General features: G+C 38.7%; 1 protein-coding gene across 5 annotated transcripts in view; it reads left to right on the top strand.

Moving 5' to 3' along the window:
• Positions 1-18,896, top strand: part of mast4 (microtubule associated serine/threonine kinase family member 4) — a 94,929-nt gene that overhangs the window by 53,030 nt on the left and 23,003 nt on the right. For 4 of the 5 annotated variants that reach the window (XM_078270686.1, XM_078270685.1, XM_078270687.1 and 1 more), the window contains exon 5: positions 17,243-17,331. In XM_078270686.1, the coding sequence (XP_078126812.1) occupies positions 17,243-17,331 (89 nt within the window). Of the gene's footprint in view, positions 1-2,315; positions 2,579-4,189; positions 4,271-17,242; positions 17,332-18,896 lie in introns of those variants that run through there. The other variant, XM_078270688.1, reaches the window with a different exon arrangement.

Genomic DNA, 18,896 nt, shown 5'->3' with positions numbered 1-18,896 from the left:
ATAACACCTCTGCCATCTTAAACTGTAATTTTATTAATTAACGTGCATAAGATTATTTTATTTATTTTTTTAAAGCTGCACTTTTCAATATTGTTATATATTGTATTGCTTGTATGATAATTATCACTCAACTCTGCAGTTCCACTCAGCTCCACAGAGCTTTTCACCTTCTTTTACTTCATTGTTTTGGTTTTGCAGCCCACACTTTGCTGTTTTGGCTATGTCTCGCCGCTGAGCGTGGAAACAGGATGATGTTAGTTCGTATCTGCTGGATGAATTAATAGGCAACTGTTTACTAACAATTTTGTCATGTCCACTTATTAATGTAAAAATACTGTTTAAAGCTTGTTACACTGCCCCCAAGTGGTCAAAAATGACTCAATACATGTTAAATGAAAGCACTAAGACATTGTGTTTCAATTATTATTATTCGGCATTGTTAGCCACGATTCTGTCATTGTCTAAAGGATTGTCAGTGTCAATGTAGAGGCAGAATATAACTCATACTAACATAACTCAAGTTTTAAAAGGACAAAGCCAAACAGGAGTGTTTGACTACATGGTTTTTATTAGTTGGGATGTTGAAAAATCAATGCTATAACATGATTATCTTTGAACATATTTATATTAAGACATCCTGTGAAGAATAGCTTGATATTTACAAAAAGAAAAAGTCAGTCAACATTTTATAAGTGTTAACAAAACAAACTGTAGTTCCAAACCATAATGATAATGAGTAGCTACTTCACGATGAACAGAAAAATGTCCACGGCAATATCTCCAGGCAGTTCTTGCACCAATTATCACAGGTGTTATTTATCTACATTTTTACTTTGTTGTTTACAATAGTTGCCTGCTAATACTCTTTTTAAATCCGCTGCATATTCCAAGACACATTTTAGGACAGAGGGCATTATCACCCCACCCTAAAAATGCTGTAGTTATGTCTTATTGACTTTCAGAAGAAGAAGAAGAAAAAAATCTTCTTTAATCTACTATGTACTGACAGGATGTCATGGGTCAGAGGTTTTGCTCTATACACTTATGATTTAACTAGGCTCGCTTGGATTGTCCAGATTTTATTTTATTTTCCTGCATTCATTTATGAAAGTCAATAAACAACAGTCAGCTTGCTGAACCTACACTGCAAGATGGAAAATAAATCAGATTAAAAACAAATTCAGCGTCAAAATGCCTGAAAATTACAGATCAACATATGGGGGCGATATTGTGTACTCGGAAGTTTGTTGCTGACTCTTGACCTGCTTTACTCTAGATACAACTCTGCATCTTCTTATGCTCCAGTTCCTGCCTGCTTCAACTACTGTGGTTAATGCAGTGTTTGGTGTCATCTGCAGTGGCTCTTTGCTCCTCAAACATGCTCATAATAAAGAATTCATTACTATACTCGGATGTTCGGTGAGTCAGTCAGTCAGAGGGTTATCTGTCTGGTCGGCTTTCTATACTTTTTCCATCATCATACAGCAGTTACCGTAGCTGACTCATTGCAAATACCGCACATTTATAGTAGTGTATTTTTTATTTTTTATTTTTTTTTACAATGTGTTGTCGAATTATCTGAATAAGGCCCCCCTTTTGTCATGCAGTAGTTCATCCTTGATGGTCTGGCAATAAAGCATCTGCGTAAACATAAATGTGGATAAATACATCAGGTGATTTAACTAATTAAAATCAGTAGCCTCTAGGGTCTTTTAAATTCCTGCAGGGGCTTGGACACTGCTGCGTCATCATGCTTTATTACTTTGGGTTATAGTCTTTGACTCCACAATCACAGCCAACACTCATACCCCTCGCTACGTTAAACCACAAACACTCAATTCATGCTCATACTTGCCTGTAGGGTTAGATGTTATACACAAATATCACTGAAAGATTCCTTCTTTAGTCAGATGAATTATTGTATACAAAGGACTTTATGCCAGGTGTGAGTGCATTCTGGCTTGCTGTACAGTGACTGACGTGGACTGGCAGGTATAGTGGTGCAATATGTTTTTCTTTCAAAGATGACATCATTCCTGTGGTCGTGGTGACATTGCATTGTATGGTGCATGCCTTGTATTAGCATTTGTGAGGGTGACTGCGTGTTAGAGGAGCAGACAAAATGTAGATTTAATTTATTGCATTCATTTCTGCTACGTAGCAAGTCACCAGGTGATGGGGGGGGGGGGGCCCTGAGATAAACATGTGCATGCGTTTCTGAAGGAGCAGGGGGCGTGTGTTAGGGGAGGGAAGAAGGGGTATTGTCCTGCCTCCATGCCCTCTGCAGGCAACTGAGGATCTTATTTGACAGCTTCAAGGTGGGAAGTGAAAAGACCAAAACAAGAACTGTAGCCCCCATTTTTTTTTCCCCTCCCTTTTTGTGGGGGGAGAGAAAACCAATCCGTCTCATCGCACTGTGGTGGCTGGGTTTGGCTCTTTGTCAGTGCAGGGGGGGGTGGGAGGCAGGCAGGCAGGCAGGCAGTGTGAATGCATATCATGACCACAATAGAGCAAACGAGCACAGTTCAGCCATGAAAGCCCAGCGGGAGAGGCTGAGAATTCCAGGGCTAACGCTAGAGTGAGTATTTTCCTCCGTTATCCTATTGGGGAGGCAGCTCCTCTGCAGTGTGTAGCTTCATCTGTCTCTGTGTCATATTTGTTGCTGTCTTTTACTGTTGCTTGTGCAGCGTTAGCATTAGCATCTGCAGCAGGAACCTTAATGTCAAATCCTTCACAGCTAGGCAACAGAGGCTTACGCGTGTGTGTGTGTGTGTGTGTGTGTGTGTGTGTGTGTGTGTGTGTTTGTTGGCCTGTGTATTCACACATTTCTGTTTTCATGCACGTGTGTGTGATAGATAGACAGACAGATAACGTGTCACGCAAAGGAGTGCCGCAACTGCACAACATGCTGTCTTTGCTGCTGTGACACACTTGAGTACGTTCACACAGTGCACACGTAGTAAACACGCACATACTCATTAGAACACACCTATGATGAGTAGCATTGTTGGATATGATAAATCAGGTGAAAAGCAGTGAATCAGTGTGTTTACATGGCAGGTTTCCCCTTTTATCAAAGCCACAGTCATTTGTTGGACTTGATTTGAAAAAAGAAAAGAAAAATGTATTTAGGTCAACAAGGTATTTGTTATGGTCCCCTCCATTTGAGGCGTTAAAACCTGCAATTCAGAGCGCACACTTGGACTGATGCTGAATTTGCTTTAAAATCATAAATTATTTCTATGCAGATTTTAAATATACAGATATATTCTATTTTATTTGAATTGTCAACAAATCCAGTGAAAAGACCAAAACCAACAACGTGTTAGTCTGCTCTCAATACTTTCTGACTTCCTGAGCCATTCTGTGCTTTACATTCCCAAGCCCATTGTTCCTACTGAAGACGTAAATCTTTAAAAATGAGTCAAGAGTGTATACTTTCACTTTTATGAAAGGCTCAGTAATTTCCGAAAACACCTTGCCACTCTAGTTTTTAGCAAACGTTACTCAAACAGTAGGAAATACTGCATTTGTCAGGGAGTATTTTCATCAGTGGATTAATCCACTGAGTTGTGCCACTGAGTATTTACTGCAGCAGGATGGTGCATGTGGAATTGACTCAAAATGAACGTCATGAAATGTCTTAAAAAGAAATATAGAAAAATCACCAGACTACTCCTTTAAAAGGTGTATTTTGGACTGCCACTGCAGTAGAAGATACTCACCTCTATATGACCTAATGGTCTGCAGTGCCCCTGTTCAGTTCAAATAGAGCTCAATCCATGACATCACATAGACAAAGTGAAAGTCTTTTTGTATTATTTGAATCACAGGAGATGATAAGATATTTCTAACGTTATCACAAGAATCCAGTAAAGAATGTGAAAGCAGGTTAATCTTACTTTATAATCTTTAGTTTTTAAAGGGAAAGTGCTTGTTTGTCTTCTTTGAATTTAGTCTAAATTTAAACTACCTATGTGGATAGACTTCCCTAATGTGGAACAAACATTGTAGAACCAGACAAATGCCTTGTCAACCTGCTCTTTAAACACGATTTTGGTTCATCTGAGAAGGGTCATTACTCTTCATGATGCTGCAGTATTCATGTGGGCACGTGTCAGAGCTTGGGGGGTTTCTGTCCTGTGTGTGATAAAAGACAACTATTCAATACACTCCATTTAACTTACAGCCTCACTCCCCGAAGCTTGAGCCCCACTCCCACTAGCCCCTGCAGTCCGTGCAGCCCGCTGCACGCATTTCATTTTTGGAGGTAAGCGAGCGTTCTTCAACCATGCCTATGTTGTTTTGAAAGGCCTGTTAGTGCATGTTTGAGTCAGTCTTGTCATCGTGCATCATGAGGCTTGAACTGGATATTCAGTTTGCCCTCCTAAAATCATCTGCCATTGAAATGACATTGAAAGAGGATGACACAGTGCTTATATAATGTTGAAAGTGTCCCCTCCTTCCCCCATCTTGCCCCTCTCTGTTCTGAGGTTTATGCTCCTCTTTCATGTGCTAAGTAGGATTTGTGGCATTTGCAATACATCAAAGTAAAGAATGGTCTCAATCAGTCTGAATCCCAGCTGGATTGATTCATTTAGGAGTGAACAGTATTGAAAATGGTTTCCTATCCAAGCTTACTGCTTATATCTCAACTAGTTTTTGATTTAGTATTTAAAAATCTGTGTGCTAATAGAGTTTTTAAGATTAATATATGTACATCAAGACTCTTATCCTTGTGTCACTGAAAAGATTATTTCTTCTGGGAGTTAATGTGCATCAGTGATGTCTGAGATAGCTTGTCCTCTCCTCGAACTCCATTTTTCACCCGCCAAGAAGCTCTGAATCTGTCTTTTTCTTTCTTGGCCAAGCCTCAATCTGGGTTTCACTTTTAAATAGGTCATTAAGGTTGAAGCCATCTTGTTGTGGCTCTTTGTTGCCTAGCTGCTGTTTATGTAATTACTGTCTGGTTGGACAAATGGATAAAAATGTGGCCAGTGCCTTTTGATGATCTGAAAGATTAGATTAATTGCCTAAGAAACAGGACTTTTAAAAAATGGAAAGCTCACTGCTCAAGAAATGTCTGTTTTACTGATAAAAAGAAAGTCACAGCCTATGCTTTCTATCGGTTTTTGTTGGCTTTATTCAAGCTGCTTCTGAAAGAGATTTGGTCAAGAGAAATAGTTGGAATGAATTTTTTTTCATCTCATTCAAAACACTCAATATTGAAGAATTTTCTGTATCAATGAATAGCATGAAACACCCACCCATAGTCACCTCTGATCTCTTCTTCTGCACAGCTTTCATAGAGATTCAAGTGGAGCAGGCATTTAAGTGAGTCAGCTCCATACAAAAATGTAGAGATGTTTTTTTTTTTTTTTAGAGGCTGTTTTTTTGTTTTGTTCTATTGACAATTTCAGTATCATTATTCCATCATGTACCAATGCATGGGGTTTGGTGCTGCAGTGCCCTGTATGATCTGAGATGTTCCAATAATGATGCAGTAAACTATAACTTGTGTTTATAGAGGACATTTTTTCTACACCATAAATACACCACAGTGTAGGACCATCGACACCTACAGCAGCATGGAACCAACCTAATCTACATATGACAGTTAGTGACTGACTAATGTTCCATAAAGAAGTTGGTGGCAAAGTTAGCGTGACATTGCAGTATTTATCATCCCAGGGACTTGATTTTGTCCAAGCAGGTGTTAAAATCAGGTGCACATGTAAACCTTGACATTCATAGGTGAAAATTAAACTGCTGAGGCTGTGTGTTTCTGTTTTGATATAGAACTCTTAGGTCAGGATTTGCAATGGATTGCATTATATTGTTTTCAGGCTTTGTTTAATGCTTGTACATAAATTAATATACACAGATTACCTATATATTATTTTTGTGAGTTCAGTCAATAGGTGGCTTACTGCTCTTGACATTTTCAGTTGTAGCTATTGTTCAGCTAAGACCACCAGGCCAAGGTAGACTGAAAACAGCCCTGTGTTTAAAAAAATACAAGAGGCTGCAATGGATGGGTACTAGCCTGACAAGCCAGACCCACATCAAGATGTTGGGTCTGGGAACTCACCATTGGCAGGGCTCAATCCAAGGGGCGAGATAAACGGTTGTCTTTCAAATTCCTTTTGCAATCATAGCCAACCAGAGCAACGCTAGTTGATAGATTAAACTTTTGCCTTATCCGGTCGGCAAAACTCCGAACACATCTTCCTTTTTTAAGAATGACTTCAGTGCTTAACTCCAAGTCTTACAGAGTCACGGCCAAAACCGAAAGATTCGAAAGACCGCTGTTCGCCAGCAGCAACAGCCATCTTCTTTCTTTGTTTTCAAGTAGCAGGAAATTCACGCAGAACCGTCGCAACTCTGCTGTCCATTTGTTAAGCCCGCCCACCAACTCTATACACGATGTGATTGGCCTGACCAGAATTTGTTTTTTCCAGCTCGCAAGCCAACGAAGAGTTGCCAGACTGACCCTGGCTGCAAATTACATTTGCTGCCGCTAGGGTGTGTCTAGATTTCTAGGCTAGTTGGGTACTGTTGAGACATGAAATATGATCCAGGACGTTCAGTTTAAATAACAGATTCAGGAGTTTGAAGGCTTATCAGAAGCCCAAAACTCTGCACAGCAGTTTGAAATACTCTGACTCTGAGAAGTTATCATAATGACAGTCATGTTTTTATCTTTCGTCTTGAGGATTGCGTGAAAACAAATTGTTCACTTTACAAAATAATCTACCAGGAATGTGTTTTGGATTGGCCAACACAAGAAGCTAGCAGGGAAACTTGAGCCAGGTTCAAATTTGTTGATGGAGTTTACCCAGTATAGCTGATCTGTTAAGCCTAGTACTACCTGTATTTAATAGCTTAAGTTTTTTTGAAAAACTAGCTTGGAATTTAAAGATACCTGTGGAGTTTTTGACCACTAGTATTGCTGTCGAGCAATGCTTTTACAAGTGGGTCCCCACTATGTTTAAGTCATGCATGCACACAAGGATGCGATGCTCATTCCTTCTGTCGGTTTCACATTATTGTGCTGATCAACAGTCGGCCAAGAAACTAAGAAATCGCCAACAATGACAAGGAAGAAGAAGCTAGCACAAATGGATAATAAATAATAAACATTGCACGATTCAAGATATTTTAAAACTAGCTTTGCATATGTTTTATAAGGAAGAAAGTGCATTCATCACGTGTTAGACCTCAACCATACACACAATGTGTTTAGACACAAAGCATAGAAACAGTGAATGCAAACCCAACCTTTGTTTACAATAAATCGCCACAGGATACCTTTAATTGGTTACCTGCTCATAAAGCAAGGAAATGTCCAGGCAAACCCACCAACTGTTAGTCAAAATATGCTGACCTTTCCCCGAATTTATGAATATGAATAAAATATTGTTGTTTGAGCTAATTAAAGGGTTGCATTTTATCCCGTGTTTTATTACAGTAGGGTTTTTTTTTATTATTATATGAAAGCACTAACTGTTCTCTAGATTGTTAATACAGTAACACTGTTAGTTTTTCTTTGCGCATAAAAATACTGTAAATATACAAAACATGCTGCACATACTGTATTCTCATATATTAACATCATAACCAGAAACATATATGATAGTAAGAGGACAGCAAACCAAATTGTTCTGCTTGTGATGTCAGTGTAGCCGTTGACCTCCCTATTCATGCTGCTCTATGCAAGTTTGACTTTGAACCATCTGAAGCATTATTTCTTATGTGGAACACAGAAACAGAGCAGAGCCATAATTAGAGTGAAGGCTGTCACACTGGCCTGTAGGGAGCCGGACTGAGCCACTCTGAGGGAATGCACACACAGACATACGCAGTGACTTTATACTGACAAAATGGCTTCTGATAACACTTTATTACACGCAAGTAGAAGCTGTGTTGTGTGCCAGTCATGGTAGAGTTCCTCCTTTGTCTATTTCGCTCTCTGTCTTTCTTCTTGAGCTTTTGAATCTCTTCCAGGCAATGCACTTGGCAAGTGATTGGACTAATCTGCAGCATCGTGATGGTCCTCAGGTCTGACTGTGCACTTCCTCAGTTCCTTCTTTTGCTATACTGTTCACTGTTGGTATTATAACTGACAAGAAAGATGATCTGTAAGACAACCGAGCTGGTGCTTAGAAGTCAGTGTCACTTCTGAAATAATGAGTCTTTCCAGCTGTGTTTGGTTTAGTTCATTATAACTTAAAATAATACACACACAAGAAATTGGCCAAGAATACAAAAACAAACAAGACCGTTTCAGTATTTGTCATACTAGACATGCCAAGAAGGCAACGTAGCAGAGACCTTTTACTACCAGAGTATATTCACTTATTGGTAGTATTGGTACTAGGACTGCAACAAATGATTATTATTGATTAATCTGACAATTACTTTCTAAATTATTTGGTTAATCGTGTGGTTTTAGTGTATTAAATGTTTTTTAAACAGGTTATTTTGGTATTTTTTTGTTTTACAAATGACCAAATTCACTGGTCCATACATATTAGACCTTAGACCACATTATTGGCAATCTGTCTTTTAATATGATTAGCATTATCTTCATTTTTATTTGCTAATATGAGGTCAATGGATACTTCTTTTTTTGTTATACTCTATAGGACAAGATGAATTGTTTGAAGCAGGATTATGAAAGTAACATGTTTACCTTTCTCAATTAATCATGTGATTACAGCAGCCTCAGGCTCTGCACCTCACAGAGGTGCTCTTATCGCAGCTTTAACATGAGTCAAGGATCAAAGGTGATGAAGTTAAGGTGAGGCTGCCATCAAATGACTGAGGTAGGACTGTCCATGCAGGGAACAGCTGAGGGATGAATGTATGCAGTAGCAGAAAAAATCAATGCAAAAGCAAAGCATTTCCATTTCAAACAGGTCCTGCTTAATACACTGACCCACCAAACTTTTGGAGGGGAGCCAGTTTGTTAACGCTGCAAGTGCACAGCAGCATCTGCTTATGATGCAGCACCCCACTGTCTCACAACCCCCCTGCACAGGATGTGAAGTGGTAGATGCCTGTTACATGATATGAAGCATGTTGAGCTAAGGGAGCAGGGTGAGTGTTTGGGATATGGAGCACAGACGCAGTGAGAGGGGAAAACAAAAAGTCAGCTGGTGTTAGGTGTCGTATCCCTGCAACAGTGGAGGCTGTCAACGCCTGACCTGGATCACACACTGTGTGCCTTTCAGGATCCTCCCTGCATTGCTTTTTATTTGAGGACAGAGGAGGACAAGGTGCCCTCTCTGCCTGTGTGTATATGCCGCAGCTGGCTGCAGATGTGCCTGTGCAGAGGAAGTTTGGACCTAAGGAGAGCTGTTGTAGGAATACGTGTCAGGACTGCTCTGGGGTTCGCATCCTCCTGAACCCTGAAAGCCGTCGCTTCTCCTCACTGGGTCTTCAAAAGCCCCCTTTACATCTCCCTCTCTGGCATGACTCGGACACAATGTCAGATTCTAGTCTGTGGACAGTACTGTCCAACTTTAACATGCCACATTTCTTCAGTGGAGCCCGCCTGCGCCGGTCCAAGAGGTAACCTTTAACAGTTTGAAGTATTGCCGTATTTTCTTTTCTGCAATATGGTATGCTGCTTTACAGACCGGCTTCTTTGCAAATGGGCATCAGACACCAAAATTTGTCTTTACCAAGTAAAAAGCTAATTTTCCTACGAAGCGAGTAACTTTAAAATGTATAGTTTTCTGGACACTGATTGGCAGGAGGGATGTTTTTCCTTGTATTTACAGTATGTCAGCAGAGATGTTTTATGAGGCCAACATGAATAAGAAGCTGGGTGTTGCCCTTAGCCTATTGTGTATTATTTGCTTTGTGAGTCAAATGGTAATTGAATGTTTGTTGTTGAAGCAAGCTCATGTTCCTTACACAGGATGTATACTTTCCTATATGCCATCCCCATAGTCAAGAGTTGGAAAGTGGAAATGCTGATTGTTTTTTTTATATTTCCGTTACTGATTGGTGATGGTACAGTTTCTGTCCTCTGTCCAAAGTAGTGCTTCTGAGAAAATTTTGCATTTCGTACCATGCAGTGTAATTCTTTGGAATTTTAACATCGCCGAATTAAAAACATTTCATTGGTTTATGTGATTCAGCCACTGGTTTATAGCTAAGCCACTTGATCTCAGTTTTTTGTATATGGTTTTATCAAGCCCATTTAACTGATATTATCTTTAATCCCTGTCCTGACCCATTTTATAGTGCAAAACAGCTTAACATGAAAAACTGGCTGCTTTTGGACAGCTTGCATTAGAGCAAAAATAGTTTTTTATTTGAAAACCGCTGTCAGATTTAGCTTTATGCTGTAAAAGCACAATCTCAGAGATCCCAGACATGTTTTTCTGCTGTGTTTGTGAATAATTTGATGATTGACTGTAAATGAAATGAACTGATTATTGATTGAATACATACTGATACATGATATTCAACACAATTGTTATCCTAAACAAGCCACTGTAAATTCCATAACAAGGTGACACGTGTATTCTTAAAGTCAAAATGGAAAAGAAAATGCAGTAAACTTTATTCTGTAATAAGTTATGAAAATGTTGAAATGCAAAATGTAAGAACTTTGCTGCAACTAATGACCATATTACCATTAAGTACCAACTAAAAGTAATGCACTTTATGTGAAAATATAAGCTCCTGACAAACAAAAAAAAGAGATTTGTCAAAACTGAATCTAAAAATATATGTAATACTGTACATCTTCAGATGTAGATAATCAGTTTTTAGTGGCGAGGGAAAAAGCTGCACTGCTTTTACCCAAGCAGCAAGTTTTTAAATACTATTAATAGAGCCGTGTGTGTCATATGAGTAACTTTGAATTTGTGTTTGTCAGTGAGGAGCGGCACTGCGCTTTGTCAGCTCACCTGACAGTTCTGACAAGGGAGCAAAATTCACAAAAGTGAAAAGGATTCATCTTGGCTTTTTGTTGACATCGGTCAGGATCAGACATTTCAGATTTATCTGAATTTAGAGAGTTGTAAATCAAAGGCTTTTATCTATTTTTGCCTCTTCCTGTACCCAAAATAAGTAATCAAACTGAAATCTGAGAAATTGTTTTTGGCAGATTGAGATTACTTTGTAATAATAAAGAGTTACAGTAAAGTAGGTCAGTGTAGAAATGCAATAAATGTAAACTTGAAGGTACTGTTTAATATTTTAACCATGATATGTGAAGTTTGATAAGCACCTTTTATAGAGTATTTTTAGTTGTTGAATCTGTAGCTACGCTTGTGGAGATTTCATGTGTAATACAACAATGGTGTGATGAGGTTGAGGGTTTTGCATATAACTGAGACTGGTAAACCCTCCTATGGATCTGTTCCAGGAATCTCACACATCTGCAGTATAGCTTACAACACTGGCCTACTTTCTCCCTATCATCTAAGCCCAGGGCTTCTTTATCCCTCCTTTTAAAGCTTCTCTATAGCAACGTTTTCCCCCCTCTCTCAGCCTTTCTGGCCGCATAGGTGCCTCAGCATCAAATGTGAAGAAGATGGCCTGTTTGCTATCCTAACCTGTGACTGTATTTTTTTTGTAAAGTAATCGAGAAGCAGTCATTTTAATGTCTTAAAGTGGCACTCCACTCTCTAATAGGGGTTATAATGGTACAAACACTGGGATGGGGAGTGATGGCGTGAATAAAGCTTAGATCGGGCCCAAAAAATCAAGCCCGACCCTACCCAAGCCTGTGCACGTTGTGTCTGAGGGTCGGGACGGGGTCGTTCGGGCTCGTGCAGAGAATCTAAACTCTAAGCATGAAGCAACAAGAGGATTTATTGGGCAGCATTGTGGCATTTTCTTGGCCTAATCCACAGTGAGAGGGTATAAATAGATCTCGTTAAATGTGATCCTCTTTAACTCAGCACCTGTGTACCAGATATTATTCACTTCCTCCCCATCAGGATAAATGATTCATGTCCACACTCTTGTTTGCAGGGGAAACCACTTGAGTAAACAAGGATGAATTGGATTTCAGTCAAAACAGGGTTTCCCCTCTGATTTAGTGTGATTAATTTGGATTTAGGTGTGACAATGGGGCAGCAACAGAACTGCAGAGAGCTACAAGCAGCTTGGGTTAATTCTGTTCCCAGTCATTGCCTCATGCAAGAACCGTGTTGTGTTCTTATCCTAAATCTCCAAATTTTTCTGTGAGGTTTACTTGTTCAAGGGTTTCAAGCAGGGCTGTAGTACTTAAGTCCAGACTCAAGACCCTTTTCTGTTGTCTCTGACTTGTCTTGGACTCGTTGGTATTGGACCAACCAATTATTGGACTCGGACTTGAGTCGGCCATTGGACTCGACCAATGTTCTAATTGGTCTCGACAGAGTCCAGCGCTATATGCTTTTGTTCTGAAGTAACTTCCTCCTTCAAAACAAAACCATTGATGAAGCATGCTCGTTCAGAAAACAGGTATTAGTTTAATTCAAAATCTATCTAGAACAGGCATCGATATTGGTCGCCTGGTATACATGGCATGCATCATATACATTAGGCTACCTCAATCATCAGGTATCAATAATTTTCATTTTGGCCACAGACACAATGTCAGCGAGCACTTTGTACTATGGATTCTTCAGGACAAGTAATAAGCTCAAGAAGGGAAACATTTCCATTTATATTTTAAGTAAATAATATGGCCTAATTTGATCGTATAGTGTGTTACTCTGCACTTGCTTTTTGATTATTACAAATATTAACACAGAATTATCATCTTAAACTAGAAGATATACTATCTCTCACATCACATAAATTATAAACAGGTAAGTAAGTGGTCTTAAAGAGGATTTTGTTTTCTGTCTCAGTATTGACTGTCTCTCATTTGGACTCTGTCTTGACTGATACTTGAACCTATTTGGACTTGGTCTTGATTCTGTCTCGACTAGTTCTGGCCTTGGATTTGACAAAGTTGGACTTGACTACAGCCCTGGTTTCAAGTCGGATTCACCAGAGTCTTTTAAAAAGACAAACTATCTATAATCATTAGCATATTACATGCTCCTAAAAAAATTGCCATAGATGGCGTTGTGTTCCGCTCCTATTTGTGGGCAAGTTTCATTTACAGAAATGTTACCAAAGAGTAAAAACAAGACTTTCAGACTAAAAAGCTTTTATACAAAAGAATAACAAGGTTAGCAGTCTCAGTAGTTGTATTAGAGGACCTGAAAACGGTTGGAAAATATTAATAGTACAGCTCTCAACATGTCATCAGAGCAGCGCCATAGAAATAAAGAGAGAATGGCTTTCATGAAGCTAGACGCTAAACAAAACATCTTGTAAAAACAAAGTGGTCCATGCCTTCAGTTGGTGATGCTACAACAGGTGCAACAGAGGATGATACTGGACAGCGACAGTGCGCAGTGAGCGAAATGTTAGAGTAATTACTGAAATGTATAAGTTAATGTGCCGAAATATGCGAAAAATAATAACATTAAAAAAACTCCGTAAATTGGCACGTCATGTTGATGATAATGGTACGATTAACAGAATAATAATTTTGCATTAGGTTTGCCTTAGTTATAGCGCTGCTCGATTATGAAAAGAATCATAATCACACATTTTTTGGTCAATATTGAAATCACTATTATTTACCACGATTACTCGTTGACTTTTGGAAAGCTGTTGCAATTGTTGAACTTTAAAACGGTGAAAGAGTTAAAAAAAAAAAAAAAATCAACAGTGAAAACGTCTAAATCTGTGAAATTAAACTTTTCCAATTTGAACTTTTTTTTTCATTCAGAACACAAGACTAAATAAGAGTTATTTACAGAACATAATGTGCAAAATAATCATATTTCTCGATTATTTGTTTTTTGTGATCATAAGGAGCCTAATCTTTATATATATATATATATATATATATAAAGGTAAAATCATCTTTCTCTTTGGGCAGGTCACATCACATTGAACTTTTAATTCAGATATTACTGACCTCTGCTTGAACGTAATTGTTTTCTTATTAATTACGAGACATTTTTTCAGCAACTTCAAGCATCATCAAAAGTTTGTATCTTCTTATTGTATTTATAATCATAAGTGCACTGAGCCATGGGAACCACTGAGTGGTTAATAGATCTGCACATTTGTTTGTCATCTATTTATCATCACATTAGACATCACTATGTGGCTAATTGCTCAGCCATTAGCCAGGAGGCAGGCTTCTCCCTCTGTCTGCTGATATTTCTGGTGTCGTTAAATCCATGCATCAAATTTGTGGGAAATTGCCCATAGGTAATCAACAGCAACAGGAGCACAAAAATCATCCACAAACCTCTTGTGTATCAATCTTTTGCACTGATTCAAATCAGCATTGTCTTGTCTATGCTCTAAAGCTACTGTAGCTGGTGAGTAAATAATATCTAGCAAGGTGTGTTTTGTGTGTTTGGCTGGTGAAATGTACTCATGATACATGACTTAAAAATACTAGCAAGGGGATAAGCACTGCAAGAAGTGCAGCTAAAACTCACTGCACAAAGAACAAAAAGGAGATAAATAGGAGGTCACTTTAAATCTTTACTTTTTCCCCAAATTTAGCTTAACTTTAATACATCGGTGTTATTGAGGTAGATATACTGTAATCTGTTCCCTGAAGCTACAGGCCCCAAAATAAATAACCTGCAACTTTTGATTATGAAAGGGTAGGCTAAATCTTATTGTTTTTCATATTTTTATTCATGTACTAACATACATTTTTGCATTAACGTGAGCATGAGAGTGAAGGATCTGCTGAAGGAAAGCTACAGGACGTTGTTGGTAGAAAAACAACTTTTAGGATGTGCAAACTATCAAAACATCTAGTCTTTAGTGTATTCTAAGTATTTGGGAGCATAGCATGGAGTGTCAAGAGCTTTTTGCACATCATTATCAACTTGTAAAAAGTTGCCAAGCTCTTAACTATTGCTGATGTGACATTGAAGCTATGCGGGCTCTGCAGTGTCACCTGTAGGAGCTGCTCTTCAGCAGTTTCGACAAAGAGATAAAGGCCGCCTGCTCATGCATCTCTGCAACTGTTGTCATGCATCTCTGCATCATTACAGAAGCCATTTGCATTTAATCGTTCTGTGTGATCAATCCTGCAACACACAGACAGGCAAGCTGCACCTGTGACTGTGTGTGGTTGTTTTTATAACCAACCTAATACGCCATCGTATGAAACCCCCTTGTGGAACACAGCAAGATTCTTTTTAATAGAAAAAAAAACGCTATTGTAGGGACACCTACTTCCAAAGTGCATGGAGAAGGGAAAAATCTGAAGAGGTAAAACACCAGTAACATTTGTAGTATTCAGAACAACTTTATTGTTTGACCTATACTGCCATCGAGAAATTATCTCACTGTTTTCTGCCAGAAATGTAACTCTTCATCTGAGCAAGAACTCAAGGTGAAAAACTATAACATTTAAGCTTGGCAATAACAATGCTACCTACTCTTTTATTATGGCTATGGTCGTCAAAAGCTGCAGTAAAATCCTGTAGCACAGCCACACGCACGCACGCACGCACGCACGCACAAAAACAAGCTTCAATATTCAAACACTGAGAGACACTGGAGAGTCAATGTGTTTTAGTTGTGTTTGTATTATGCACAGGATGGAATTATTATTTAAAAATTCAGTTGGAAATGGTTCAGTTCTGTGAGGAGGTTATGTAACAATGTCATTGAGTCTCTGACCTTGCTTTTCAGGCATTGTGTGTTTCTACTGACTCTTCTGCCTCTAATTTAAAAGTATAAACCCACGACTAATCGGGACATTGAACACAGAAGCTGCCGTTTTTTGTTGAAATAGTTCATTTTTCTCACAAGGTTAAAAATGGGCTTACATGAGTCACATGTTGTTGATCACAGTGGTCCCTGGTGAGTCACAGTCCTGCATTAACATGATCAACAAACAAAAAAATCTGAATGCTGCACAGAGAACCTGCCTTTTGGTGACTGAATCAGGATGTCCTTGTCTCTTGTTTTCATGGCACTGTACGCACCAATATTTACTGTCGACCCTTGAGTGTTAGAAGCCATGTTTTGGTATTGTAATAGAGTATGTGGTCAGAAATACATGTAATTGAGTTTGTAATAAGTGTAGTTGGATGTGTAAAGAGGTGGTGGCCGTAGAGGGGGCTCTCTTTGCATTGTAGGAAAGGTTTAAAAAAAAAAAAAAAAAAAAGGCACGCAAAAATGCCTCAGAAATGTGTGTAAATAATTTATTAAATGCACTTAAGGGAAAAAAAGCCAATATTTTGAAGTCAATATTTTCTCTTTATTTAGTTTCACAGAGAAAACATTTTTTCACCAAACTGAAGTGATACAGTAATGTCGTTGGTCATCATAGATGTCATTTATAGCCTGACATCGCCAGACTAAATCACAAATGTGAGTTAGGTACCAGACTAACTTGCATTTTTGATTTGGTTCATTTTTGATTTCCAAGGGGCGTAATTAATGGCTTGTGATTGGATAGACCTACAACCAATCAGAGCAATGAAACGTGACATAGCACTGAGCGACATACAAATGTAAAACAGACCATATTGTGCAGATATGAGATGTGATAGTGTAACGTAAATATTTACTGTGAACAGGTGTTGCCGGTTTTGGCATCAGAATTTGAAAATAGTACTTCAACAGAAAGTTTCACAGCAGCACCAGCCGTCTTGGTTGTTTTTGAAAATGCCTCAGCAGCGCCCTTCTTTACTAAGCTATGTTCATGCTCGCCGTAGTGTCCCCAGCGCGTGGTTGCACAGTCAAAAATGACATGTCTTGTTTTTTGTGTAGAGCACGAAGACCGCAAGTTGTCATCATCTGAAACCCGCCCCATGTGAGATAACCGGTTGTGATTGGCCCAGCCAGCATGGTCAGCTGGAAATCTGTCTCAACGGGGGTAGGACCAGATGCATCTGCCAGAGCAAATAAAACATGAGCTTGCAGATTCGTCTGGTTCCCAGACTGTCATTTAGTTACTGTTGACACAAATGTGTTGAGATAATATTTATGGAAGCAAAGAAAGGCCTTAACAATCAACAGACTTGTCTGTTGAAATTAAGACAAATTTGCCAAAGTACAAATTAAAATATAAATACTAATATGAACACATTGAGATGTTGCCAATGTTGTCAATAAGTAACTATGTGATAAGTAATTTCTTTGTCCAGTGCCCTGCCTAATATTTGTCTCTGTGGTTTTAAAGTTGCAGAACGAGCAACAGAAAAAGCCTGATAGGAAGCGGTCAGTCTTCAGGTTTACAGCGACCTCACTCCCCTCTCTCATCTCTTACAGGTAAGTCTATGTGTGGTAACATGCATGTCTGTTAATGTATGTGTATACACTGTTTCCACACATACTGGTTAGTGCACAGAGAGTGAGCCATTAATTCACAATGTTCTCTAAGAGGAATGCAGTCCAATGTAATATAAAATACCAGAAAATGCAAGTAGAAATATAATCCTCCTGCTTTTTCCCTCTTCATAGCTTTAAACCAGCACTTATCTGGCACTCCTAGAATATTGTTATCATCAAATGGACAAAGGCTAAAAAGTTAAACAGTTAAACATAGGATGCTGAGGCTTGTCTGGCACAAAAATCAGTGACAGAGAGCAAAGCTTTAAAGGCTTGTGATTAAAATAGTATTGTGAGAATCTTTGTCAGCTCTGTGATGTTTGGGTGAGAATTAAATCGTACAGTGGCAAGTTGAAGGGCAGTGATTGTGCTGGGTGAGGAAGTGGTGGCCAGCAGGGAGGAAATGCACAGGAGCAGAGGGAGGGCAGGCCTCATTTACCACAGGGCGTTTTATTTCCTGGCATTGGTCAGCAAAGTTAGAGCCGCAACTCACAGTGTTTGGTCTGTACTTCAACCTAACAAAGGGGCCCAGTCTTTAATATGGACTCAGAAAGCCAAGTTTCTGCTAATTAATGTGTTCAGCGCTGGGATGACCTAACACTGTGACTCAGTCGTAATATTGGTACCAAAGGTAAGGAAAAACCTTTTCGGTTCCATTTACAGAAAGCATATAGCTGAGTACATATACGCTGAATACTTTAATATATTTAAGAACATTTCTACATAGATTTGATGATTTTTCTTCGGAATTCTGTTCTTGGCTCTGTACTCTACTGTAACCGATCAAACCTTTGCTCATGATCATGAATAGCTTGAACCATATTTCCTGTTATTTCTCTCACTTCTTAACAGTCAGTAGATAGTATGTCTCTTCAGGTGCAGTCTAACTCCCAAAGGAGGAGGTAATCATCTTTAATAGGCTGTGTTTAAGATTACGGTGCAATCAAATAGGTAACATTCATCACTAACCAGGTCCATGGCGCTATCATTGTTATGGATAATGTCTAATTAAAAAGAGGGAGTCTTGCATGGTTATTGGAGGACATAGTGACATATATAGATATTTAAAGATTTAAGTTGTAGAGAACATGTCAAGTATGTTAAGAAAACTAGGGCTGCACAATTAATAGCAATTTTATCGAAATCGCAATATGGACTAGTGCAGTATCCAAATTGCAGGAGGTCGCAATATTTGTTAAAGGCAAAATATGTGTCAAACCATTCTGAATTAAGTATTGTGGTGCTGCAGAGATGTCCCAGCCTAGAAGTCCTATCCTACAGACTAAAATTTTCGTTCGGTACAGATCCTCGCAAAAATCACACTATAATCATTTAAAAAATATATATATTTTAAGATTTTTCAATGAAAATGAGAATAATGATACAAAAATGATCATTCTCCCCAATATCGTGAATCATATCGCAATCGCAATATCAGTCAAAATAATCACAATTAGATATTTTCCTTTATATCGTGCAGGCCTAAAGAAAACTGCCTTCTTTCA

This window comes from Sander vitreus, chromosome 16, assembly GCF_031162955.1.
Source record: "Sander vitreus isolate 19-12246 chromosome 16, sanVit1, whole genome shotgun sequence".
NCBI classification, from domain to species: Eukaryota; Metazoa; Chordata; class Actinopteri; order Perciformes; family Percidae; genus Sander; species Sander vitreus.
This window is presented reverse-complemented; position numbering and strand designations above follow the sequence as displayed.